The 26731-nt window shown below is 39.6% G+C and overlaps 1 protein-coding gene across 2 annotated transcripts in view; it reads left to right on the plus strand.

Annotated features, from left to right (window-relative positions):
• The window catches only part of PCCA (propionyl-CoA carboxylase subunit alpha), a 454909-nt gene that overhangs the window by 129615 nt on the left and 298563 nt on the right, over positions 1-26731 (plus strand). For both annotated transcript variants that reach the window (XM_054445844.2, XM_054445846.2), the window contains exon 8: positions 19063-19099. In XM_054445844.2, coding sequence (XP_054301819.1) covers positions 19063-19099 — 37 coding nt within the window. The remainder of the gene's footprint in view (positions 1-19062; positions 19100-26731) is intronic.

The raw sequence follows: 26731 nt of genomic DNA on the forward strand, positions 1-26731 counted from the left end.
TCAGTCTGATCAACAGGGTGAAACCCCATCTCTACTGAAAATAACAAAAAATATTTGAGTGTTGTGGCAGGTGCCTGTAATCCCAGCTACTTGGGAGGCTGAGGCCTGAGAATCCCTTGAACCTGGGAGGTGGAGGTTGCAGTGAGCCAAGATCACGCCATTGCACTCCAGCCTGGGCAACAAGAGCGGAACTCTGTCTAAAAAAAAAAAAAAAAAAAATTTCACAAGAGAATTTGAATCTATTTTAAAAATTAAATACAAGACCGGGCGCAGTGGCTTACGCTTGTAATCCCAGCAGTTTGGGAGGCCGAGATGGGTGGATCATGAGGTCAGGAGTTCGAGACCAGCCTGGCCAGCATGATGAAACCCCGTCTCTACTAAAAATAGAAAAATTAGCTGGGTGTGGTGGTGCGCACCTGTAATCCCAGCCACTTGGGAGGCTGGGTAGAATTGCTGGACCGCAGGAGGTGGAGGTTGCATGGAGCCGAGATCGTGCCACTGCACTCCAGCCTGGGTGACAGAGCGAGACTCCATCTTAAAAAAAAAAAAAAAAAAAATTAAATAGAAATTCTGTAACTGCAAATATATGAAAATAAGGACTTTAGATAGACTTAACATTGGACTCAATCAAGCAAAATATAGTATCCATGTTATAGCATCTATCAGTTTTTGTGTGTGTGTGTGTGTGGCTGAGTGATATTCAGTTGTATGAATATACCTCTTAAAAAAATCCACCTGAGGTCAGGAGTTCAAGACCAGCCTGGCCAACATGGTGAAACCCCGTCTCTACTAAAAATACAAAAAAATTAGTTGGGTGTGGTGGCAGGCACCTGTAATGTCAGCTACTTGGGAGGCTGAGGCAGGAGAATTGCTAGAACCCTGGGGACGGAGGTTTTTTTTGTGTGTGTGGCTCAGTAATATTCAATTGTATGAATATACCACTTAAAAAAATCCATCTGAGGTCAGGAGTTCAAGACCAGCCTGGCCAACATGGTGAAATCCCGACTCTACTAAAAACAGAAAAAAATAAGCTGGGCGTGGTGGCAGGCACCTGTGATGTCAGCTACTCGGGAGGCTGAGGCAGGAGAATCGCTAGAACCCTGGGGGCAGAGGTTGCAGTGAGCTGAGATGGCACCACTGCACTCCAGCCTGGGTGACAGAGTAAGACTCTGTCTAAAAAAAAAAAAAAAAAATCCATTCATTAGTTGAAAGACATTTGGGTTACATTTTGACCATTGCAATTAGTATTGCTACAAACATTTGTATGTAAGTATTTGCTTATATATTTGTTTGTTTATTTGTTTTGTTTGTTTTGAGATGGTGTTTCACTCTTGTTGCCCAGGCTGGAGTGCAGTGGCGTGATCTTGACTCACTGCAACCTCTGCCGAGTTCAAGTGATTCTCCTGCCTCAGTCTCCCAAGTAGCTGGGATTACAGGCACCCACCACCACGTCTGGCTAATGTTTGGTTTTTTTTTTTGTATTTAGTAGAGACGGGGTTTCACCATGTTAGACTGGTCTCGAACTCCTGACCTCAGGTTATCCACCCGCCTTGGCCTCCCAAAGTGCTGGGATTACAGGCGCGTGCCACTGCGCCCAGCCATATGTCTGTTTTTTAAGTTATTTGGGGGTATGTACCCAGGAGTGGAATTCCTGGGTCATGTGGTAATTCTTTGTTTAGCTTTTTGAGGAACTGTCAGGCATCCAAACCTTTATGTACTCCCTTCCTCTTGTATAATCCACTCCTCTTCAATTTGGGTAGAATCTGTGAATTGCTTCTCTAACTAATAGAATAAATATGGCAAAGGTGATGTCATATTACTCCCTTAATTAGGTTGCATTATATGGCAAAAGTGATGGGATGTCACTGCATTCAATTACATTATGTGGCAAAGTGGTTGGATGTCACTCTTGTGATTATGTTTCATTATATAGTACTCAATCTTAACAGACTAGAGAACAAGATTCTTTTTGCTGGCTGGATAAAGTAAGCAGCCATATTGAGGAAGCCTGCTTGGCAGTGAATGGTGGGCGGGCAGATTCTAAGGATCTATGTAAGGACAGTCTCTACCCAAGAGCCAGCAAAAGGCTGGGGTCCTTCATCATGCGGCTACAAGAACATAATTCTGCCAAATACCTGAATGAGCTTGGCAGCAAATTTCTCCCCATTTGAGTCTCCAGTGACAATGCAGCCTGGTTCACTCCCTGATTGCAGCCTTGCAAACCTCTGAGCAGTGTATGATGAAATTATTATTATTATTTCCTTATGAGGTCTTGTCCTCTTTACCTTTTTGTTTTAGACATTTGTGTGAATTTGGGTAGGGGTTTGGATGTGTCATTATGAACCTTGATCTGCTCAGCCTGAATATTTCTACCAGTATAATTATATATTTTTTTGATGAGGAATGTTGCCTTTTTGATATCTTCAATTTGGTCTTGATTTATTCACAAGAATACTGATGCGTCACTGTCCAAATTATTTCTGGCTTGATGATGAATGGTGGAGTCCTCAAGGGTTCAAGGAAGAGACCATCAGGAGAGCGTTTGATCTGGAAATTCTGTTTACACGGGAGATTTTTCCTTATGAAATTAATGAATGTAGTGTCTCATAGGAAGGGAATGTTTCTTGGCTAAAGGTCCAAAGGTGACCGTTGTGTGCTGGGACATGGGAAATGCGACGGGTATTATCCGTATCTGTCAACTGAGTAGTTTGTTGATTCCGAGGGAGAGCTTGTGGAACAATGGCAGGAATTAAGGTAAATATACTGCCACCCATATCAATAAAATTTTTACTTGTTTCTCCACTAATAATTAGTGAAAATTCTTCTTGTGAGGTGAAGAGTAAAAGGAGAAATGGGTACTTGATTTGCTGTTAGAACATTGCCTACTATCATTTTTTCCCAATTCTCTTGAATAAAACAGAACAATTATTTTTCCATTGTAATTTCTTCTTACAATCTCTGCAGGTTTCTTTATCAAAAGACTGGTGTTTAATTTTTGGAGTGGGAGCATCTAATTTTATCTTCAAGGGTATCAACTTATTCTGGGTCTTACACTGCCTTTGTTTTCAGGCTCTTTTGAAATGTGTAATATAGAGTTATGTTGTTTGACAATGTGGTGCCTTCCCAGCCAGTTTTTGCTTGTTTATAACATTTTCTTTTTCTGGCTTAAGGCTGTTCACAAGAAGTGAGGAAGGAGCTGGGGTCACAACTACTTGAGGGCTTACTCCTGAATGCTAACTGAAGGTAGTAAGAGCTCACCCTGGAAGTCTCCAAGGGGCTTATCCTTCGTCTGCTGGCACAACTGGATTAGAGTTACCTGTTTTCACAGGAAAGATTTTGGTAATAGCCTTCAAAAGACCTTGTCCAATATTTACAATTTCTTTTTTTGTTTTTTTTTTTGGTTTTTTTTTTTTGAGACAGAGTCTCTTTCTGTCACCCAGGCTGGAGTGCAGTGGCGCAATCTTGGCTAACTGCAACCTCCACTTCCTGGGATGAAGCGGTTCTCCTGACTCAGCCTCCCAAGTAGCTGGGACCACATGCCTGAGCCACCATGCCTGACTAATTTTTTTTTTTTTTTGTATTTCTAGTAGGGACTGGGTTTCACCATGTTGGCCAGGTCTTGAACTCCTGACCTCAAGTGATCCACCTGCCTCGGCCTCCCAAAGTGTTGGGATTACAGGCGTGAGCCACTGCGCCCAGTCATTCACAGTTTTTCTAAACCCCACTGGCTTTCTGTGCATTTGGGGTCTGAAGTCACTCTCAGGATATTTCTGTTTCCCCTTTCTAATAGGTCTTCCTATTTCCCTCTCCTTGTTCCCCACTTTGTAACTATCCTTGGTGAAATGATGCCATTTATAAAGAGAAGACCATGAATTTGCATTACATATTTAATGCATGTAAAGAAACAGAAGTCTGACTCTGAGAGACCACAGACTTAGTCTGAGACAAACTCATGGGAGTCTCCTAATGGCATATTGAATATGTTGTTTGTGCACCTCATGTCTTGGGCTCACAACCTAATAATGGTTGGCCATCTCTAACTGCAAACCTGACAGTGCCTTGTTGGTTTAAGATTTGGAGAGACTATCTTTCCTAGGCCTAGTCTTCCGTGGACAAAGCAAGTCAAGACAGAGGAAAATACTCAAGGTTCCCAGGTAAATTGTGTTCTATTTGGATGATGATCTGATGAAACCTTCTGAACTCACTGGCTTCTAGAGTCAGCATGAAGATGGGCTTATGAAACCTATGCCTGTCTTCTTTCAGGTGAACTTTGACTTATGGACTTAGAATAAAAAATGTTGAGGACATTATATTAGTAATATGGGAGGTTTCTTCCAATATTAAACATTTTCAAATGTGATAAGAAATTCAACGGGTCTTTATTCCTACAGTTCTTGAAAAGGAAATTGTACCTCTACCCAGTGTGACTCATCTCACCATTGTGGCTGGGGAGACCCCCAAGGGGGTCGCTCAGTGGGCCTCAGAGAAGCATGCAGATGCCAAATCTAGGATCTTGAACTGTGGCTTTTAGTGGGCCTCAAACATGTCTCTTTGGGTAATACACTTGGTTTTGCTTGTTCAACAGGTTATTTTGGTTATCTTCTTAGGAGGCTGCATTTTAGTAAATTTGGAAAATATGGAAAGGTAGAAAGGAGAAAAGAAATCTCATCTTTTCAGTTTTTTTCCTTGTATGCATTGGATGATTTGTAACATCCTATTACACTCTCAAATAATGATTGATTCTCATTATCTGCACTAATGACTTTCTGAATTTGTGACGCCACAACTGAACCTGCAGGTTATAGTTTTCAGATAAGCATTTAAAAATAATTTTTAAGGAATGTCCTTTTGTTTCCCTGGGAAATAATTTTTTTTTTTTTTTTGAGACGGAGTCTCACCCTGGAGTGCAGTGGTGCAATCTCAGCTCACTGCAACCTCTGCATCCCGGGTTCAAGCAATTCTCCTGCCTCAGCCTCCCGAGTAATTGGGATTACAGGCATGAACCACCATGTCCAGCTAATTTTGCATTTTTAGTAGAGACAGGGTTTCACCATATTGGCCAGGCTGGTCTCAAACTCCTGACCTCAAGTGATCCACCTGCCTTGGCTCCCCAAAGTGCTAGGATTATAGGTGTCCAGGTGTGAGCCACTGTGCCTGGTGGAAATAATTTTTTTTTGAGACAGAGTCTCACTCTGTTGCCCAGGCTGGAGTACAGTGACACAATCTGGACTCACTCCATCCCTGCCCCTGGGTTCAAGCAATTCTCCTGCCTCAGCCTCTGGAGTAGCTGGGATTACAGACATGTGCCACCATGCCCGGCTAATTTTTGTATTTTTAGTAATTAGTAATTTTTTAGTAATTTTTGTATTTTTAGTAGAGATGAGGTTTCACCATGTTGGCCAGGCTGGTTTTGAACTCCTGAGCTTGGGTGACCCGCCTTCCTCAGCCTCCCAAAGTGTTGGGATTAGAGGTGTGAACCACTGTGCCTGATTGGAAATAATTTTTAATACTAGTTTTAGTTTTAGTTTGTTTTTATTTCTGATACAAGAGGCTGTACATATTTTTCTTTTAAATTTGGCTATTCATTTAGGTTTCTGGTATAGTGACTCCACATTCACTTGGAGCTACACCATTCACATTTACTAGTTTAGATATATTGAGTATAAGATTACTTTTGAGGCTATCTATGCAGATAGAAGTTTGCTGATGGAAATTAATAGTACCGAATTTTGGAATATCTTGGGTTTTTAGCAACAGTTTTTCATTGGCAGAGTGCATATGCCAATTACAGGTAATTCTGTCTTTTAAAAAATGTTTAGTGTTCTTTAAAATTAGTCTACAGTATTTCTAAGACTAAATTCTTTTCCTTGGTAACTATATTCTACTTTTTTTCCCCAAGTAGTTTCCACCAGTTATGATGCAATTTTAGTTTGTTACATTTCTCTTTCAAACATTTGTTCCTTTCTTATTTGAATATTTAGGATGTTACATGGAGACAGTTTACCCATACTCCTTTAAAGCATTGTGTGCAGTACTTCAGTGGTCTTCTGTAACTCTTTTTTTATGGCTTATTAATCTGTCCTTGAATCATCCTTTTTCTTAGAAACTAATGTTTTAAAATGTAATTATCAAGTAACATTTGGTATCAAGTATTTGCCTTTAACAAATTTAATTTTATTCCACATTTCATTACCTTGATCTCAGGAACTGGAGAGCAGAGTGAAAGGCATGCACATTAAGATATTGGAGACAGGAATTGGGATCACAGCTTTTTTTTTTTTTTTTTTAAATCAATGAATAACATGCCACAGATCCTGATTTCAAAGAGCTTAAAGCCTTCTGTGTCCAGAATTGGTGGGTTCTTGGTCTCACTGACTTCAAGAATGAAGCCGCGGACCCTCGCAGTGAGTGTTATAGCTCTTAAGGTGGCAAGTCTGGAGTTTGTTCCTTCTGACGTTCGGATGTGTTCGGAGTTTGTTCCTTCTGGTGGGTTCGTGGTCTCGCTGGCTCAGGAGTGAAGCTGCAAACCTTCGCAGTGAGTGTTACAGCTCTTAAGGCGGTGCATCTGGGGTTGTTCGTTCCTTCCGGTGGGCTCATGGTCTCGCTGGCTTCAGGAGTGAAGCTGCAGACCTTCGCGGTGAGTGTTACAACTCATAAAGGCAGTGTGGACCCAAAGAGTGAGCAGTAGCAGGATTTATTGCAAAGAGCGAAAGAACAAAGCTTCCACAGTGTGGAAGGGGACCCGAGCAGGTTGCCACTGCGGGCTGGGCAGCCTGCTTTTATTCTCTTATCTGGCCCCACCCACATCCTGCTGATTGGTAGAGCCAAGTGGTCTGTTTTGACAGGGTGCTGATTGGTGCGTTTACAATCCCTGAGCTAGACACAAAGGTTCTCCACCTCCCCACCAGATTAGCTAGATACAGAGTGTCAACACAAAGGTTCTCCAAGGCCCCACCAGAGCAGCTAGATACAGAGTGTCGATTGGTGCATTCACAAACCCTGAGCTAGACACATGGTGCTGATTGGTGTGTTTATAAACCTTGAGCTAGATACAGAGTGCTGATTGGTGTATTTACAATCCCTGAGCTAGACATAAAGGTTCTCCAAGGCCCCACCAGAGTAGCTAGATACAGTGTCGATTGGTGTATTCACAAACCCTGAGCTAGACACGGTGCTGATTGGTGTATTTACAATCCCCGAGCTAGACATGAAGGTTCTTCACCTCCCTACCAGACTCAGGAGCCCAGCTGGCTTCACCCAGTGGATCCCAAACCGGGGCTGCAGGTGGAGCTGCCTGCCAGTCCCGCCCCCTATGCCCGCACTCCTCAGCCCTTGGGTGGTCGATGGGACTGGGCGACGTGGAGCAGGGGGCGGCGCTCATCGGGGAGCCTCGGTTGCACAGGAGCCCATGGAGGGGGTGGGAGGCTCAGGCATGGCAGGCTGCAGGTCCCCAGCTGTGCCCAGCGGGAAGGTCGCTAAGGCCCGGGGAGAAATCGAGCGCAGCCCCGGTGGGCCGGCACTGCTGGGGGACCCAGTATACCCTCTGCAGCCACTGGCCTGGATGCTAAGCCCCTCACTGCCAGGGGCCAGCAGGGCCGGCCGGCTGCTCCGAGTGTGGGCCCGCCAAGCCCACGCCCACCCGGAACTCCAGCTGGCCCGCAAGCCCGGCGCGCAGCCCTGGTTACCGCTCGCGCCTCTCCCTCCACATCTCCCTGGAAGCTGAGGGAGCCGGCTCTGGCCTTGGCCAGCCCAGAAAGGGGCTCCCACAGTGCAGCGGTGGGCTGAAGGGCTCCTCAAGTGCCGCCAAAGTGGGAGCCCAGGCAGAGGAGGCGCCGAGAGCGAGCGAGGGCTGTGAGGACTGCCAGCACGCTGTCACCTCTCACTTCTTCAGGAGGACTGCAAGTATTCAGACAATTGACTACATTTTGAAAATGCTAAGCTCAAGGCGCAGGGGCCTATGTATATAGGATGGGCATGTAACCTAGTTTTAGGGTATCATTGCAGATTTTCCAATGGAAATGATGGCTAAGTGAAACCTGAAGTCTGAGTGGTTAGTGAGTTAGCTGAAAAGTGAGATTGATGGTGGACACAGCTTTAATGTCAGTGAAAACGTCTTATTGCAAAATCCTGGAGGTGAGAGACAGTGAGAACTATGGAAAACTGCAGATTTGTAGTATTAGGGGCTGCGGTTAGAAAGGGAGCTAGAGAGAAAATTAGGATCCAGATATGTATGGGCTTGAATGTGATGTAACTTATTTTGAAGGCTATTCTTGTGGTTTTGGGAGCCTCTGAATAATTTCATGCAGAAGAGTTAACATGACAGAATTGTGGCATTAGAAAACTCATTTTGGTTTGTTGTGTGGAAGATAAATTGGAGCATGGCAAAACTTGAAGTTGGTAGACAAATTAGGATCCTCTTCTAATCCAGGATAGAAACGGCAGGCCCCTAAAATAAAGTATCGTATGCAACAAAGTAGATGGTGTTGAGAAAGATAGTGGAACTGGAATCCATGGGATTATGTGATCTGTTCAATGTCAGGTGTGAAGTGGAGGGAAGGATCATTGATGATTATTTTACTGCATTTGGTTGTAATACCTATTAGCACACCAGTTTCAGAAGAAATTCATTTAATGTCTTTTAGTTCTAATTGTTCGTTAAGAGGAAATAGTAATACCCGTTTACACCACAGAACAGAGTATGGCCGTGTATTTGAATGAGTTCTGTAAATTAGGCAGTATAGATTTAAAGTAGTAATTGTTTTTTATCACCTAATTAGCCAGATTTTAAAAACTGTACTTTTGCTTTAGCAGAAGGAGGCAAATAACTAAAAAAGGTAGTGTGAAGGAAATCATTTAAAAAAGACCCTAAAAACAAAAACTAAAATATTGGAGACAAGCTGTGTCTCAGCAGTTAGAAAGTATAACATTAAACATTAGTATATTTGTCCCTGCTAAACCAAGAATAATCAGTTTTCCTGATGAAGCCTCAAAGGTTTTATATTTTGGAAAAAAAGACTCAATTATTTTAACTATGCTGTTTTTACAATGATAGAAAAGTGTACTAAATTTTAGAAAGCTTTTTTTTTTTCTTTGAGACGAAGAGTGTCGTTCAGTCACCCAGGCTGGAGTGCAGTGGCGCGATCTTGGCTCACCGAAAAGCACCACCTTCCGGTTTCAAGTGATTCTTGTGCCTCAGCCTCTCAAGTAGCTGGGTTTACAGGTGTGGGCTGCCACACCTGGCTAATTTTTGTGTTTTTAGTAGTGATAGGGTTTTGCCATGTTGCCCAGGCTTGTCTGGAACTCCTGGCCTCAAGTGATCCTCCCCCACGGCCTCCCAAAGTGCTGGAATTGCAGGCATGAGCCACTGTGTCCGGCCGAAAGATTTGAAAGTATATTAAAACAGAAAGAATCTTCTGCCTGACTTTGAGTTAACTGGATTATGTGGAAGCTAGAAAGCCATTCCTGAGCCCAGGATTGTTTAAAAGTTTCTGCTTTACTTTATATATGAATGCAGAATAGTTTGAGGACAGCTTTTAGGGTACAGATATAGCTCTTACCTGTAGTGTCTTCAAACACATGATTTTTTTTTAAATAAACAGTCACTGATTCCCTTCTAGAACCAGCTGAGGAAAGTAAACTCCTAAGTGGCTTTCATATGAATGGATAGCAGGATTCTCATCCACAGAGTAGAAAATTAAGGATTGGTAAGTAGGCAGTAGCAAGTGAGAAAGATGTCTGAATCATGAATGGTGGTCGGTGTTGACACTAATACCGCTATAAAAATGTATGGGTGTTTAGCAACTGGGAAGAATGATTCGAATGTGCCTGTCTTTGTTGTAGTGTTTTCTGCGCTTCCCTGTGTTTTGCCCTGTTCACCAGCAGTACCGAGTTCGTACATTGTCTGATCCAGTGCATTATGAGAGAGGAAGTACATGTTTTTTCCAGTATTGTAGTGCCAGGGTTAGTTCTATGTTATCTGGGTTCAGAAGATGAGTAATGACACAGGATATAACAAGTAAGGCCAGGCAGGGAAGGTACCAACATGGTAGTTTGGGGTGGCGAGCTGCCCATTTTCTCACAATTACTAACCTTAATTGAATACCTGTTGTGGGCCAGGTACTGTTCTAATGTGTTTCAGCCTTGACTAATTTCATCTTCTTAATAACCCTATGTGATAGATACTGTTATTATGTCCATTTTACAGGTGAGGAAACCGAATACCAGAGAGGCACTCTAGTAACTCAGTCACAGTCACAGAAGCAGTATTGGAGCCCAAGCCTTCTGGCATAGTGCCTGTGTTCTTTTCTTCTTTGAGACGAAGTCTTGCTCTGTCGCCCATACTGGAGTGCAGTGGCACTGTCTTGGCTCACTACAACCTCCGCCTCCTGAGTAGCTGGGATTACAGGCATGCGCCACCACGCCCGGCTAATTTTTTTTTTTTTTTTTGGTAGAGACAGGGTTTCACCATATCGGCCAGGCTGGTCTTGAATTCCTGACCTCAGGTGATCCGCCTGCCTCTGCCTCCCAAAGTGCTGGGATTACAGGCAGGAGCCGTTGTGCCCGGCCCACACCTGAGCTCTTAACTGCAAGGCTTGGTTACCCAGCAGGCCATGTTCTAGGTATTAACAAATAAATGACACTTGCAGAAAAGGCACCAGATTTTTGTTAACCCTTTTCACGTTTTTTCTAGTTGGTTTTTACTACCCTTTAGTTAGTTTTTGTAGCATCATCCACCACTCCCATCATATTCACAGTTAAATGGTACTTTTTACTGTTATTATTCTTGGGTTGGATGATAGAGCCCACTTAATATGAGTTGTTTTGTAATAGAGGAATAAGAGGAATAAAAGAAATGGGTACTGGTTCGCTTGGTTTCTTTCCCTTGTCTCCTTTTCTTAAGCTGCTCTTTTGGCATTGTATTCTTAGTACTTTCCTGTAACTCTTCCCCATCGGTGCTCAAAAGAGTTAAATAGCTTCAGAACCTGAGTGTGCCTTCCCTCAGGACAAGCTAGGATTACAGAAAGAATGGACCATGGGGATGTTTATCACTTAGAAGAATAGAATAAAATTATATCATCGGACTCTTCTTTTTTCCTACCTCCTGATTGGAAACCATCAGGAATACGATCATCTGAGCATTTTTGCTGACACATTTTTAATTTTTTTGTGTACTTTTTGTTTTCTCAATTGTATTACTTGTGATATGAAAATAAAACTATTCTAAACACTTCAAATGAAAAATTTTTAAGGGAAAATGAATAGCATCAAATTTGTTTTATCAATTCTGCTGAAATTTTTATATTTGACTTTTTCTTTTTTTTTTTTTCCAGACAGCATCTTGCTCTGTCACCCAGGCTGGAGTGCAGTGGTGCCATCTCGTCTCACTGCAACTTCTGCCTCCCAGGTTCAATCAATTCCCCTGCCTTAGCCCCCAGAGTAGCTGGGATTAAAGGCGCGTGCCACCACGCCTGGGTAATTTTTGTATTTTTAGTAAATACGGGATTTCACCATGTTGGCCAGGCTGGTCTCAAACTCCTGACCTCAGATGATCCGCCTGCCTCAGCCTCCCAAAGTGCTGGGATTACAGGCATGAGCCACCACGCCTGGCATATTTGACTTTTCTTCCACTTTGGGGAGGATTATTGTGTAATGTGTCAGAAATTTTCTTTTAATAAATTATAGGATATTATTGAACATTATGTTAACAGAATCTATTGTTCTAAGCCGTTTCATATTTTCATGTTTTATGTGTCATGTAATCATAGATGTGAGAGCTGTCTTAAGAATATTTTAAAGAGTGTTAAGAATAATCAGCTCCACCTTTTCTTCAAATATTGCCAAGCTGTATTTGTGAAGAGATAATGTTGTTTTGTTTAAAATATATTTATTTTATATAAGTAAAGAACAAAGGCCGGGCATGGTGGCTCACTCCTGTAATCCTAGCACTTTGGGAGGCTGAGGTGGGAGGATCACTTGAGGTCAGGAGTTCGAAACTAGCCTGCCAAGATGGTGAAACCCCATCTCTACTAAAAATACAAAAAAAATTAGTCATACGTGGTGGTGTGTGCCTATAATTCCAGCTACTTGGGAGGCTTAGGCAGGAGAATCGTTTGAAACTGGGAGGTGGAGGTTGCAATGAGCGGGGATCGCTCCATTGCACTCCAGCCTGGGCAACACAGTGAGACTCTTTCTCAAAAAAAAAAAAAAAAAAAGCACAAAGTATATTTAGTAAAATAAAGTTTAACCTTTTACATTTTTATGAAATAAAGTTTGGTATCTATACATTGAAATGAGCTGCTTTCTATTGTTTTGTATTATAACTTAAACTTGTGGCTTTTCAATTTGAAAACTTACTGCCATGTAGAATTTGATTTTTTTTTCCTAATGCGACACTTTACTTAAAAATTATGGAGTAGAACTATATTTTTTAGAAGAGCAGGTTTTACAAAACCTAAAATTCAAACTCTGGAAGTTGCAAGATGTGGTGGAAGAAGTGCTGGACTGAGAATCCCGAAAATATCGAGCTTGGTTTTGCCCAATGCCAACAGTATTTCATTGAGTGCACCATGTTTTAAACTGAAGCAAAACTGAAGTGTAAAAAGTAAAGTAGAGGTTCCTCTTCAAAGACTTTCCTCCCCATCTAATTAGGAATAAATAGTAACTTCTCTTAGAAGCAAAATTTATTCTAAGACCTGTGCTAACATTCTTAAATATCTGCTAGCTGTAATAAAGAAATCAATGTACTTTGTGTTCTTAGCTCCCACAATTTAGCCTAAATATTTGCCCTGGCGTGCTTATACTGGTCCAAGCAAGCATTAAGTCATAGCCTGTTCCTCTTCCTTATTTGAAGGTGTTTTTACCTTTCTCAGTATTCCACAAGTTACTCCCTCCTTCCTTTGTGCTCCTCTGCCGTTGCCTCTTTTAAAAAGTTCTGCGTTGCTAGCCACTTGGGGCAAATACAAAATGTGAGGTCCTGTTCCAGCCAGTGGAAACCTGACACAGCAGTAGGGGGGGTGCCTCAGGTTATAAATGACCCTGTCTCCTTTGTTCGGTGTACTCTCATGGCAAAACTGCTGGCGAGTGTACCCTTTCTGCAGAAAGTAAACATGGCCTTGCTGAGGAAATTAAATTTATGTTCCAGTGCTATTTCTTTACGGCACTGGGGAACAAGCATTGCTAACAGAAGCCTGTCTGGTTCTTGAGTCCCTGCCCTGAACCCCTGCCTTTGGATGTCAGTTAGCTCACTTATAAAACTGCTGTTCTGGAGATGAATAGTTCTGTTGGCATTTGTGAGATTGTGTCTTATCCTAACAGACTTAATTTTTATGGAAGCTGATGCAGATAGTTGTTTATTCATGGAAGAAATAATGTGTTGATTGCATTAATTTGCTAAGCTCTGGGGATTTAGTAGAGAGTAAGACAGTTGTTGCCCTCATGAAGATTAAGTGTGAAAAGGGCTGCATAATTGCAGGGCGTGGTGTATGTGTTCATGTGGCAATGATACCTAGCCAGGTGTGGGAGGACTGGAAAGGCACTCTAAAGAAAGTGGCAGGCTGGGCGCGGTGGCTCATGCCTGTAATCCTAGCACTTTGGGAAGCCGAGGTGGGCGGATCACCTGAGGTCAGGAGTTAGAGATCAGCCTGGCCAAAAATGGTGAAACCCTGTCTCCACTTAAAATACAAAAATTAGCGGGGTGTGGTGGTGTTTGCCTGTAGTCCCAGCTACTCAGGAGGCTAAGGCAAGAGAATTACTTGAACCCAGGAGGCAAAGATTGCAGTGAGCCGAGATCGTGCCACTGCACTCCAGCCTGAGTGACAGAGACTCCATCTCAAAAAAAGAGAAAGAACATGGCATTAGCTGAAACTGGAAGCATGCCACCCTGGACTCTGGGAGGAAATGGTCATTTTCCTGTTACCCAGACTACTGCCTCCCAGCCTGACTCTTCAGATCCCTCTTGCCTCTCAAAGTGTTCATTTGTTTGTTCATTCATTCATTTATTCTTCGAACAACTGTTGATTGAATAACGACTGTGCCAGGCATGTGCTCGGGATTTGAAATACCTAACTTGAACCAGCTGGACAAGGGTTTCTGTCCTTAGGGAGCTTACATTTTAATGGGCTAGGGAGGTGCAGAGGGTGGACAGTGCACATGATAAGTAAGCAGATGCTATGCCAGAATTCTCGAGCCTGCAACCAGAGCGAGCCCTTCATTTCCTTGCTCTGAGGCTGCAGTTCAGTTTCTCTCATGTGGCTGTGAGGCCCAGCCTTCCCCTAGCCTCTCTCTTCAGGTCCCAGACACTGTTTTTCACTACGCTTCTATTTCTTAGGTGTCTTTTCAGTTACCACGCCTGAGAAAGTTTTCAGGAATCTATTTTTGGATTAGAGATCCCCTGTTGTCCCATGCCCTCTTTAAAACTTGTACATAACACGCACCACATAATCATTCCTTAGCTGCTGTGTGGCTGTATTTAAGGTTTGTCTTTTCCACCAGCCTGTAAATTACCTGTTGGCCAAGATGATGTCTTTCTTGTTCCGTCCTGTGTCTTCAGGGCCCAGAATTGGGCCTATTGTAATAAAGCTGGTTTGGTAAAAGGGGAGAGAGTTCCTGGCTGAGGCTGGCTGAACTGAGAAGGCTGCGCAAGGCTGGGGACTTGGGCTGCAGGGTGCAAGATGAACAGGGCTGGGGCTGAGACTCACGCTTAGGCAGACAGGATCAAGTATTGAAACCAGCCTAGGGAGTTCGAACTTGGTTTTGAGGCAGTGGGATGTCATGAAAAGCTTAAGTGGATTTTGGGGACTCCTAGTTTGTTTTGATAACATTTCATATTCTCAAAATCATTAATAATTTGATCAACAACTTCAGGCATGGCTGATTTAATTTTTAAACTATGAAAATATGAAGTATGGAATTATGATTCTTATGGTAAAAAAGTTCAATGTGTACCTAAGAGCATACAATTTTAATTTCCCTTTTCCTACAACTTTGAATCCTACCTTTTAAATTTATTTATTTATTTATTTTTAAATATAGACAAGGTCTTGCGACATTGCTTAAGTCGGTACAGAACTCCTGGGCTCAAGTGATCTTCCTGCCTGGGCCTCCTGAGTAGCTGGGATTATAGGCCTGAGTTACCATGCCCGGCTGTCTATCCTACTTTTGAGCAGTAAATTGGTTTCTGTAGCTGTCTAATGCGTAAACTTTGCTGTGCATTCAAATGTGTATTTCTGTCTTAATGTAGGTAAGGTCATACTCTATGTACTCCAACTTGCTACCCCCGCCCCCAGTATATACTTTATTTTGCTTATTTTTACAGCGTAAGAGTTACTCTCTTAAAGCTTAATTGTCATTCATCATTGCCTTGTATAGAACCAAGGCATCTTGGACCGTGTACCAAATCCCATAAGACCTGGCCAGAACAGGGCCACGCCGTCCATGCCTCCTTATCTTGTGCTTTGCTGCCACTTCCTTACTGTGTTTCAGCTTTAGCTGCCTGATAATCTTTCCCTATTAAATTGCTTCCTCATCTAGGATTTTTATATATGTGGTTCCCTCTGTCTAGTGTCCTTTCTCCCTGATCTTTCCATGGTAGCTAGCTGTTTATGTTTATGTGTGTGTGCATGTGTGTGTGTGTGTATGTGTGTGGTTTTAGAGACAGAGTCTCACTTTATTTCCCAGGCAGGAGTGCAGTGGCGCCATCATGGCTCACTGCAGCTCTGACCTGCTGGGCTCATGCGATCCTCCTGCCTCAGCCTCCCAAGTAGCTGGGACTACAGGTCCCACCGCCACACTCAGTAATTTTTGTATTTTTTGTAGAGATAGAGATCTTGCCATGTTGCCCAGGCTAGTGTCAAACTCCTACCCTCAAGTGATCCTCACATCTTGGCCTCCCAAAGTGCTGGGATTACCAGTGTGAGCCACTGTGCTTGGCCTGGCTAGATGTCTTTATCCTTAGGTTTAAAATTTTACTCCAGAAGGACCCTTTCTGAGCAGCCTGTCGGAAGCAAGTTCTCCCTAGTATTCTTGCCTGAGTACTCTGTTTCTATGTAACATTTATTTTAGTTATCAATTGATTTGTTTATTTTCTGTTTCTCTCACTAGTTTGTAATAAGCTCCATGAAGGCAGAAAATGTATTTCATGTAGTGTTGCTGGGCAGATAGTTACTGAATTAATGTATAAGTGGTTGAATAAGAACATATAGATCAACTGCATTCTTTTTAAAGGCTAATATTTCATTTTATGGATGTACCAGTCCTTTATTGAAGGCTTATTAAATTGTTTTTCAGAATTTTTTTCTTATTAAAACACCACCAACAAGTTCAAAATAATGAATTTCTTTGTATGTCTCTCTGTGTCCACTCATGTGGGTATATCTGTAGGATGACTTCCCAGGAGTAAAATTTCAGAACAAACGATAACGTGTCCTCAAACTTTTGATAGATACTGACAATTTCTTTTAAAAAAGTTTATACCATTTTCTGTGACACCAGTAATATGAGAAGTATTTAACTTTGTCATCCTGGCCATTATCAGATTTTAATTTGCTAGAGGAAAAGTGAGATCTCATTGTTTTAATTTGTATATCTGTAATTAGGAGCAAGGCTGAGCATAGATAGTATCCTTCTGGAACTGTTTTTCTGTGAGCTTTTAATTTAATCTTTTGTGATGATTGTTGGTCCTTTTTTTAGTTGATTCAGAGTTTGATTAAAATTTTAAACTTATGATGTTATAGACAACCTTTACAGTGTGATGTCACTTAGTGCCATTGAATTTGGAGCTATATAGGGCTTTTTATCTCTTCAAAAGTAATTTTGTAGAGCCTGATAATAAAACTTCATGTTCTCAAAGACCATATTGGAGCTGAGTGTATAATATTTAGTAGTTCATTATTGAAACAGTAATAAGAGCTTTTAATGTCCAGTGCATAATAGGTCCTCAGTAAAGTATTTTTGGATGAATGAGTGACAAGTGAAAAGTTAATTTTTAAGGCAGCTTGATTTTATTTGAAAGTTCATTTAGAAGAATTTGATTTTCGTAGTAAGAAAACGTAGCATGCTGTTAAGTTGAAAGATAAGCTTGCTTTGTGGCATGCTATAGAAGTGTTGGATTTGTGGCAGTGGAATTTTTAGTTTGCTGTGTCAGATATAGATGTGGTTTTATATATCCACACACACACAGCTATAACATGTATATACAAATAAGTGACAAAATATGTCTAATGAATTTTTGAATTACCTTTTAAAACTTGCCTGTTAGTTCTCTGAAGTGATGAACTTTTTAGATAGCAGTTTATTTTCTCTCATCACGTTGGAAAGAAATGTTAAAAGTTTTCTTCTAGGTTTATTATAATCCAGTCTTCATCAGCCATCACTCTTCCTGTATTTTGTTCAAGAGGCACTAATTGTTCGCATTTGGCAGGTTTAACACTTCCTGACAGAGAGGCTATTAAGGGGAAGTATTCTCCAATAACTGTCACTGGCTGGAACAAAGAACCTTCCAACTCAATGTGTGGAAACCACTAACATTCTTAAATGACCCTTTTCATGGATTTTCATCCCTTTAAGCTAAAATTTGGAGAATGTAGGGTCAGCAAAAACAGCAAGGTGTAATAAAGCAGTAAACCTTGATTTTGGAAGGCATAGAGGGGGAGATATAGATTTATCTCTGACTTGAAAACAATTGTTATTTGGAAAATCTCATTAGCAGATGTGACTGCTTGGAGTTAAAAAAAAAAAAAACAACTTAAAACTGATGTCGCTTTCAGGACCCCTTTGAACTTAACAAGCACCTATTTGTGGAGCAGACTGGCTAATGAAAGGAAATTAAATTTTTCTGACAACTTCCCCTGCCAACCTCCTTATTCAGGGGATGTTATTAGGTACTGAAGAACTTTAAGGAAGATTTTTTTTATTAGACATAAGTGAACCAGTTATAAACATCCCCCCTCTCCCCCCTTTCTCGGAGGATTCTGACATGGTTGCTCTACATTTTAAATGTATTAGCTTAAAAGCTTAAAAACACTGGGCTTCACTTCAGTATTTTAGTCGTTTTCTAAAAATTCAGTCACACTTACCAGCTGTGGTTTCAAAACAATATTGTCAGTCTTTGTGGTAGTTTAGTTTGTGTCACTGAATTACACACACACACACACACACACACACACACGAAGGAGGCTTAGATTTCAACATCATCTTTATTGTTATTTGGGGAAATGATTCAGCAGTGTCCTGTGTTGGATGTGTTAGGTGAGGGTTAATGATCAGTGAAATTACTTAGATTCAAGGGAAGTTTTTGTCTTTTCATCTTCTTAGAGGTAGAAGTGGCATTGGTTAATATTTAGCAATAACTAATCCTTAAATGGATAAACTTTTACCCCTTACTGTTTAGGAAGGCGTTTTCTTTCTTTTGCTTTTTGGAGTTTTTTTCTCCAGTAATTGGTTCATTGAAATTAAAGTTTTAATTATGTAACAAGATACAGTTGTAGAGATAAAATATGTACCTGAAAAAAAAAAAAAGAAAGAAACAGTAGAAAAGAAAAGGTAATGCAGATTACCAAAGGGATTTTTTGGAACAATTCGTAATTCCTGTAGGTACTGGAAATTAACTTTTATATTTCTGGAAAATCGATCAACTACTCCCAAACAATAGAGAATCAACTCCCCCTGCTGACAGAATCTAGGAAAACATGACACATAATATTGGACAGAAACAGGCTGGCTGCGGACAAGCTTTAATGACCTGATTTATGATTCAGTATTGATTGTAAACATCTAAATTCTGCCATTAAATTCCGGCAACGGCACCAAATCATTGGCAATTCTGGTGGTGCTTCCTGCCAGCTCATTTCAACTGCTTTGAGTTTCTTAATATAATAATGATGAGGTAGAATTTACATTCCACTTATGGTATTAATTTTACATTTCTCTGAATGAAAAGGGTTAGAAGGTAGTAAAATTGAACATTAAATGAATCGGAGGAGACAGTAGTGCAATATATGACTGCCCTAAAGACATTGTGCAATGCCTCATGGGATTAATGTTGAGTCTCATTTCCTGCTTTTACAGGATGCAGAAGAAGCTGTCAGAATTGCAAGGGAAATTGGTAAGTCCTTAAATTAACTTTGGTAGGATTTCTGTGTCTTTCAGCAGATACGGTTGAGTCAACAGGTAATAAGTAATTCCCATAGAGCAAATAATACTTTAATAGTTTTAGATTTTGATTACTTGTTGCTCTGGAAGAATGTATCAGTTGAATTACCAAATTCTATTATTAAAGGAGACTTTAAAGAGTAATTTGACCTTAACTATACATAGCTCTTTTGTAAGACAAAATCACAGGCTAATTCGAAGAAGGAATTGTCTTAAGAATTCTAGAGATTGGATATAAGTTTAATGTCAATTTATATGTACATAGTTGAATGTGGTTTGTTAAAATTAAGAACATTTGGATTAAAATGAAGTTACCATATGTGACATAGTTCTTTAAGTTTTTGCCTTTTTCTAAGATGTTAGGTATCAACTTAATCTTGTTAGATGGGAAAGATAAAATAGATGTGGGAAATTAGAACTGAATGATCTAAATTGGAATAAAAGGTAGACTGGAGGAGTTTTTAATGGCTGTTTTACATGTACTTGTATTTGGGCAGTGTTTCCCAACTTTTTAATTTCTTTTCTTTTTCTTTTTTTTTTTTTTTTTTAAGGTGGAGTTTTGCTCTCATTGCCCAGGCTGGAGTGCAATGGCACGATCTCGGCTCACTGCAACCTCCGCCTCCCGGGTTCAAGCAATTCTCCTGCCTCAGCCTCCCTAGTAGCTGGGATTACAGGTGCCTGCCATCACGCCCAGCTAATTTTTTGTATTTTTAATAGAGATGGAGTTTCACTGTGTTGACCAGGCTGGTCTCGAACTCCTGACCTCAGGTGATCCACCCGCCTCAGCCTCCCAAAGTGCTGGGATTACAGGCGTGAGCCACCGCCCACGGCTCGCAACTTTTTAATTTTAAAAATATTCTTGGCGGTCATGAGAACTATTTTTGGTATCTGCTAATTGAGAAAATGTGTAAGGGCATGCTATTATCATGGATTAACAATATTGTTAAATAACTTCGCAGGTTTAATAATCAAATCAGTAATTGTATACATTTGACAGAAATTTGTACAGAGATGAGAGAAATTAGGCAATGCTTGTAGTCAGGGATCCCAGCATTTTCTCAGCATTCCTGCACGCCTCAGTCCAAGCATCTCATCGTGCCACACGAACATTTCTGTAGGCCTGTTTTCTCATTAAGATTATTTAGATCAATTTTCTGCCTCTAGAGAGCATTTGATTTGGCAAAGTTCATATGGTTGTGATATGTAGAAATATCTTATTGGTCTGGAAGTGATCGCTTGTACTAGTAAGCGTGTTCTTTGGAAGTGGGACAGTCTAACTTAGCAGGTCTTTAGTGACCTGAAAAGCAGTTTGGCTTGTTGCATCCTTGTTTGTAGTTGGTTCTGTCTAAATTATTTGGGCTTTGCTCATCATTAAGTGTGTTTTGTTGTTCGCTTTGCAAAAATCTGTCTTATTGATATAGGTCCTGGATTTAAGACCAGACCATAGAAAATCTTATTTTATCTGACTACTTCATCTCTTCATTATTTTTTTTCAGAATCATTAACATTTCAAAAAGCATTTCAGTACTTCATAGGAACATTTGCTCAACAGCTAAATAAATTGGACTATATAGAACTGATTCTGTGGTTTCTTTATGGAGAAAAATCAAAAGTTTCTGTTCATGGTTTGAAATCACTGGTGTTCCTCATTGCCTAAGAGGCATGTAATATACCTACTGGCTTTTGAGGATAGTTTTCTAAAATAGTTTAATTCCATCCTGTCAGACATCTTTACATTTAAAAAGCTTTTTCTAGTTCTAGGTTAGATATTATCAACCTCACTGGATATAATAATACTACTATTATTATTATAGTATCTACATAAAAAAGGACAGTATTTAGAGAAATTTACGGAAATAAAGGGATTAGAAGAAAATTTACAGTTACACTGCAGTGCCACATTTTGAATGGTGAATTTTGGACTTGCGAGCATTCCCTTTGTGTAATGGCAGGCTGTGGATTGCTTTGCTTGCTTTCATGCCTTTTCTTCTTTCTTTTTTTTTTTTTTTTTTTTTTTTTTTGAGACAGAGTTTTCACTCTTGTTGCCCAGGTTGGAGTGCAGTGGCGCGATCTCTGCTCACTGCAACTTCTGCCTCCCGGGTTCAGGTGATTCCGCTGCCTTCGCCTCCTGAGTAGCTGGGATTGCAGGCACACACCACAATGCCAGCTAATTTTTTTGTATTTTTAGTAGAGACGGGGTTTCACCATACTGGCCAGGCTGGTCTCGAACTCCTGACCTTAGGTGATCTGCCCACCTCAGCCTCCCAAAGTGCCGGGATTACAGGCATAAGCCAATGCACCTGGCCATTTTCCACTTTTGTTATAACCTGTCACCTTTAAGATAACCAGTTCATCATGATGGGCCTCTGTCTAACTAGTTCTCATCACTTTGCTTTCCTCCCTCAATATTTTAATGCTGTGCTTTACCTCCTTTTCATTTTTTATTTTTTCCTACTGAGGTTACCTAATCTAATCTAAGTCTTTTTTCTTTGTACTTGGGCACATCCTTTATGACTCCTTTCTCTTTCCTATCTTTCTTCTAATTCTTCCCCAATTACTCTCTCTTGCTTGTGAAATAAATAATAGCAATCATGGCTATTAAGTATAAGAGTACTGGTGTTTTGCTTATACTGAAAGAAAGGGAAACCATAAAATCTGAGGTAAAATAGCCATAAAGAACTAGGGTCATCAGCTCTTACAAAGCTTTTAGAATGTCTCTGAAAATCTCTTCTGAATCACCTCAGAAGCCTTGCATAAAATCTTTTCCTTGAAGTGCTACTTTCTAAAATAAATTAAATTATGTTTTATTAAAGTCTGTTGTCTTTCTATGTTGTTTGATATTTTGTAAGTTTTTTTACTACTGATTTTATTGAGATATATCACATTTTAACTATGATTATGATTCCATGTGAAAATGTGTTCCTAGTTCTAAACAGCTGATTTATAATCAAACCTTTGAACCTATCCATTTGTAAGTTGTTGATTGTCCATGTGTTATACCTATTCATGGAGTTCTCTCTTAATTCTTTCTGTGTTATGTGATGAAAATGAAATTTATCCTGTTTTATGTGATTTCCTCCTCTCTCATGTCTTTGCTTTTCTTCTGGAAACATTAATCTATGCTGCCAAAGTAGGAAACTCACTGTATTGAGCATTGATGAATTAAGTGCCTTTTACATAATGGTAACTCCAGTTTATGGAGCATTTCTTCCCTAGGCCAGGCACTTTGGAAATGTTGTTTCTAATGCTAATTCTTGGGTTTAATTATTTTTGTTTACATTTAAGGAAACTGATGATTAGGAATGGTAAGTAATTTGCTCAAGGTCACAGAACTATTGAGTGGTGGACCCTGGTTTAAATTTAGGTTTATTTGGCTCCAAAGACCACAGACTTTTTATTATACTGTGTCTAAACTAATGGGATTAGAGGGTGGCAGCTAAAATTTGAGTGACTACTTTGTGTAAAATACTGTAAGGTACTCAAATGTGTTATACATGGAATTAAAGAAGCAGACAGTCTCCTATCCTTGATGAGGTGAGAGACAGTTAAGATTTAATATGTTACTTGTATGTATTTGTTTTTTGGACTACCTGGTTTCTCTCATTCTTGTTCCTGATTTTTTCCTTTGATCTATCTAAGTTGAGAGATACAGAGCTATTGATCCTCAGTTTGTCTTTAACCTCAATGATAGACAACAGTAATCAGTGGGCTTGATTTCCATTGAAGTTTGATCTTTTTACTGGGCCAAAGGTCCTTAATACAATCAAGTCAAAATTGATTCTTGAAAGGAAAATAAATTGTGAATCTAAAACCTGTCCTTTAACAACTTCCAGATTATTCAGATTCTTTTCCTTTGCTTGTCTTTCTTACAATCCCAAATCATGCCCAATTTAAATAAAAACTTTTTTTTTGATCCTCAGGTCTACCATACTACAAACCTACTTCTCCCAGAATTTCCAAATCTCAATAAATGTCACCCCTTTCAGTCAGGCCAAAACTGAGTCTCTCCTGGATGCCTCTTTTCCTCATCGTCCTGTTGTAAATACATCAGTAGGCATTGTCAGTTCATCTCATATACACTGTCTTCATTACTACCACTCTCCTCCAAACTACTTTTGTGTTTTGCAGGGACTGTGGCAATAGTTTCTTTACCTCATTTCTTAAACATTTCACATAGCTGACAGTGAGATATTTAAAATCTTTAAAGAACGAGGACATATTTCATCTCATCCCAGCCCATTTCTGCTTTAAATTCTGTAATGACTCCATTGAATTTAGATAAAAATCACAATTCTTTACTCTGACTACTATCCCTATGTAATTTGACACCTGCTTTTCTCTCCAGTCTTATTGTATACTATTCCCTTCTTTGCCTACCATACTTCAGTCACATTAGTTTACTTGAACACAGCAAATTTCAGGGCCTTAGGATAAGTTTTTTTTTTTTTTAAATCTTTTGCAGGGTGAAGGGGGATGGCAGGACCTAGCAGACTCTTGCTGATATCTTCACAAAAATAACTCCTTGCAGTCTTTCATATCTTAGCCTAAGTATCATGTCTTCAAGAGAAGATGCTCTAATACTGCCACCCAGTCATTCTCTGTCTTATAACTATTTTCTAAATTTCTGCATAGTATTCATGACTTGCAGATTTTTTTTATTCATTAACTTTTCCCCAAATATTTTATTTTGAAAAATTTCAATCATACAGCATTTTGAAATAATTGTTACAGTTTATACTCATATACCCAACACTGAGATCCCACTATTAACCTTTTTCTAGATTTGCTTTACCACTTATCTGTTCATATACTAATCCATTTTATTTTTGTTGCATTTCAGAGTAAATTGCACAACCAGTATATGTCCCATTAAATACTTCAACATGTGTTATTAATTGAATTCAGTATTTGTATAGTTTTGTTATTTTGATGACAAATTTGCACACAATATAATGTGAACAAATCTTAAGTCTGTATTTGTTGATTTTGACATATGCATATATATATAACTTAGAATCCCACCAAGGTGCTGAACATACTGTTTCCCTGGAGATTTCCCTCATGATCCTTCCAAGTCAGTTCTCCCCTACCCTCTGGCCTGGAGGTAACTTGTTCAGATTTTTATACTAAAGATTAGATTTTTAAAAATTAAGATAAATTTTTAATACTATACAATTCAGCCTTCTAAAGTGCGCAATTCGGTGATTTTTGATATATTTACAAGGTTGTGTAACTGTAATCACTATCTAATTTCAGAACATCTTCATTACTCCCCAAAGAAACTCTGTACTTATTAGTATCTACTTCTTATTTTCTTTCCATCTAGTCCCTGACAACCATTAATTTACATTGTGTCTCTGTGGATTTACTTATTCTGGGGATATTTCATATAAATAAATGGAATCACAACATATGAACTTTTGTGTCTGGTTTCTTTCACACAGAATAGTGTTTTTAAGGTTCATCCATGTTCTACCGTTAATCCCTTTTTATGGTTGGATAATTTTCTATTGTATGTACATGCCACATTTTGTCTATTTTTTATTTTTTTCCCGCTCTTTTACCCAGGGTAGAGTGCAGTGGTGTGATCCCAGCTCACTGCAGCTTTAATCTCCTGGGCTCTACTAATCCTCCTGCCTTACCCTCCTGAGTAGCTAGGACTACAGGTGTCTGCCACCATGCCTGACTAATTTTTGTATTTTTTTGTAGTGGGTTTTCACCATGTTGCCTCGGTTGATCTTGAATTCCTGGGCTCAAGTGATTCACCCACACTGGCCTCCCAGAGTGCTGGGATTATAGACATGAGCAACTGCACTTGGCCTTATCTATTTATTTATCTGTTGATGGACATTTGGGTTGTTTTTACCTCTTGCCTATTGTAAATGGTACTGCTATGAACATTTATGTCCATGTATTTATTTGTATACCTGTTTTCAATTATTTTGGGTATATTCTTAGAAGTGAAATTGCTGGGTTATATGGTACTTCTATGTGTAACTTTTGGAGATACTAGCAAATTATTTTCCATGCTGGCTGTCCCATTTTACATTTCTACCAAGAATGTATAAGGGTTTCAATCTCTTCATATCCTTGCCAACCCTTGTTATTTTCTTTCTTTTATAAGGAAAACTATTGCCATCCTAGTGTGTGTGTAGAGTAATATCTTATTGTGGCAGAGGGAAGAATAGATTTAAAAAAGTGACCCAACTATATGCTGTCTGTAAGAAACTCACTTTAGATGCAGAGACACAAATAGGTTGAAAGTGAAAGGATGGAAAAAGATATCCCATGCAAATAGTAATCAAAAGAGAGCCGGGGTGGCATACTAATGTCAGACAAGATAAAATTTAAGTCCAAAACTATTATAAGAGACAAAGAAGGACATTTTATATTGATTAACAATTATAAATATATATGTACCAGAAAACATGGCCCTAAAATACTTAAGATAAACATTGACGGAATTGAAGGGAGAAACAGACTAATTCTACAATAATAGTTGGAGACTTTAATAGCACACTATTAGTAATGGATGCAACATCTAGAGAGATCAGTAAGGGAGGGAATAGAGGACTTGAACAGCACTATATACTAATTAGACCTTGTGGATATATAATGACCATTCTACCCAATAACAATATAAGGCACATTTTTCTCAAGTAACTATTAAAAGAGGAAAGGAGTGATGATTGAGTTAAAATAGTTGTTAAAGAAAAAGAAAATATAATAACAAACAGGAGCAATATCTCATAAAGTGTTGCCCATGACTCGCAGTGTTCCCAAGACTTAGTTTGATATAGAAATATTTTTCCCCACATGTACTGATTTGTATTGATGGATTGCTCTTTTCTTAAAATAGTATAGGATTCTCTGCAATATATAAATTTTATTTTTCTTTGCAAATGATTGCTTTATATTAATTTGGTTACTATTTTATAGTAAAATTTTTGTTGTTGTGGTGGTTTTTTTTTGTGACAGAGTCTCATTCTGTTGCCCAGGCTGGAGGGCAGTGGCGTGATCTCAGCTCACTGCAACCTCTGCCTCCCGGGTTCAAGTAATTCATCTGCCTTAGCCCCCACTTAGCTGGGACTATAGGCATGCACCACCACGCCTGGCTAATTTTTGTGTTTTTAATAGATATGAGGTTTCACCATGTTGGCCAGACTAGTCTGAAACTCCTGACCTCAAGTGATCCCCCTGCCTTGGCCTCCCAAAGTGCTCTGATTACAGGTGTGAGCCACCACATCTGGCTGGTTACTGTTTTGTAGTAAAATTGACCATGAGTTAGTTTTCTTTGTATTTCTAATACTTAATGCTTGTTACAGAGTATATATTCAGCAAGTGGTTATTTGGTGAATGAATCAAAATGAAATATGTATATATATGTATAGAAATGAATTAAGCAATCACATATTTTAAAGTTCTTTTGTAATATTTATAGACCAGAATTTGACTATAATTTTCTCCCTTTTCCCCCTTAATCTTCAATTTTATAATAGAGATACCTGGGGAAAAAAAGGAATATTAAGCAAAACATGATAAACTTTCAGCAAATAGATAATTGAAACAAAATGATCTAGGATTA

The sequence above is a fragment of the Pongo pygmaeus genome, chromosome 14 (genome assembly GCF_028885625.2).
Source record: "Pongo pygmaeus isolate AG05252 chromosome 14, NHGRI_mPonPyg2-v2.0_pri, whole genome shotgun sequence".
NCBI lineage: Eukaryota > Metazoa > Chordata > Mammalia > Primates > Hominidae > Pongo > Pongo pygmaeus.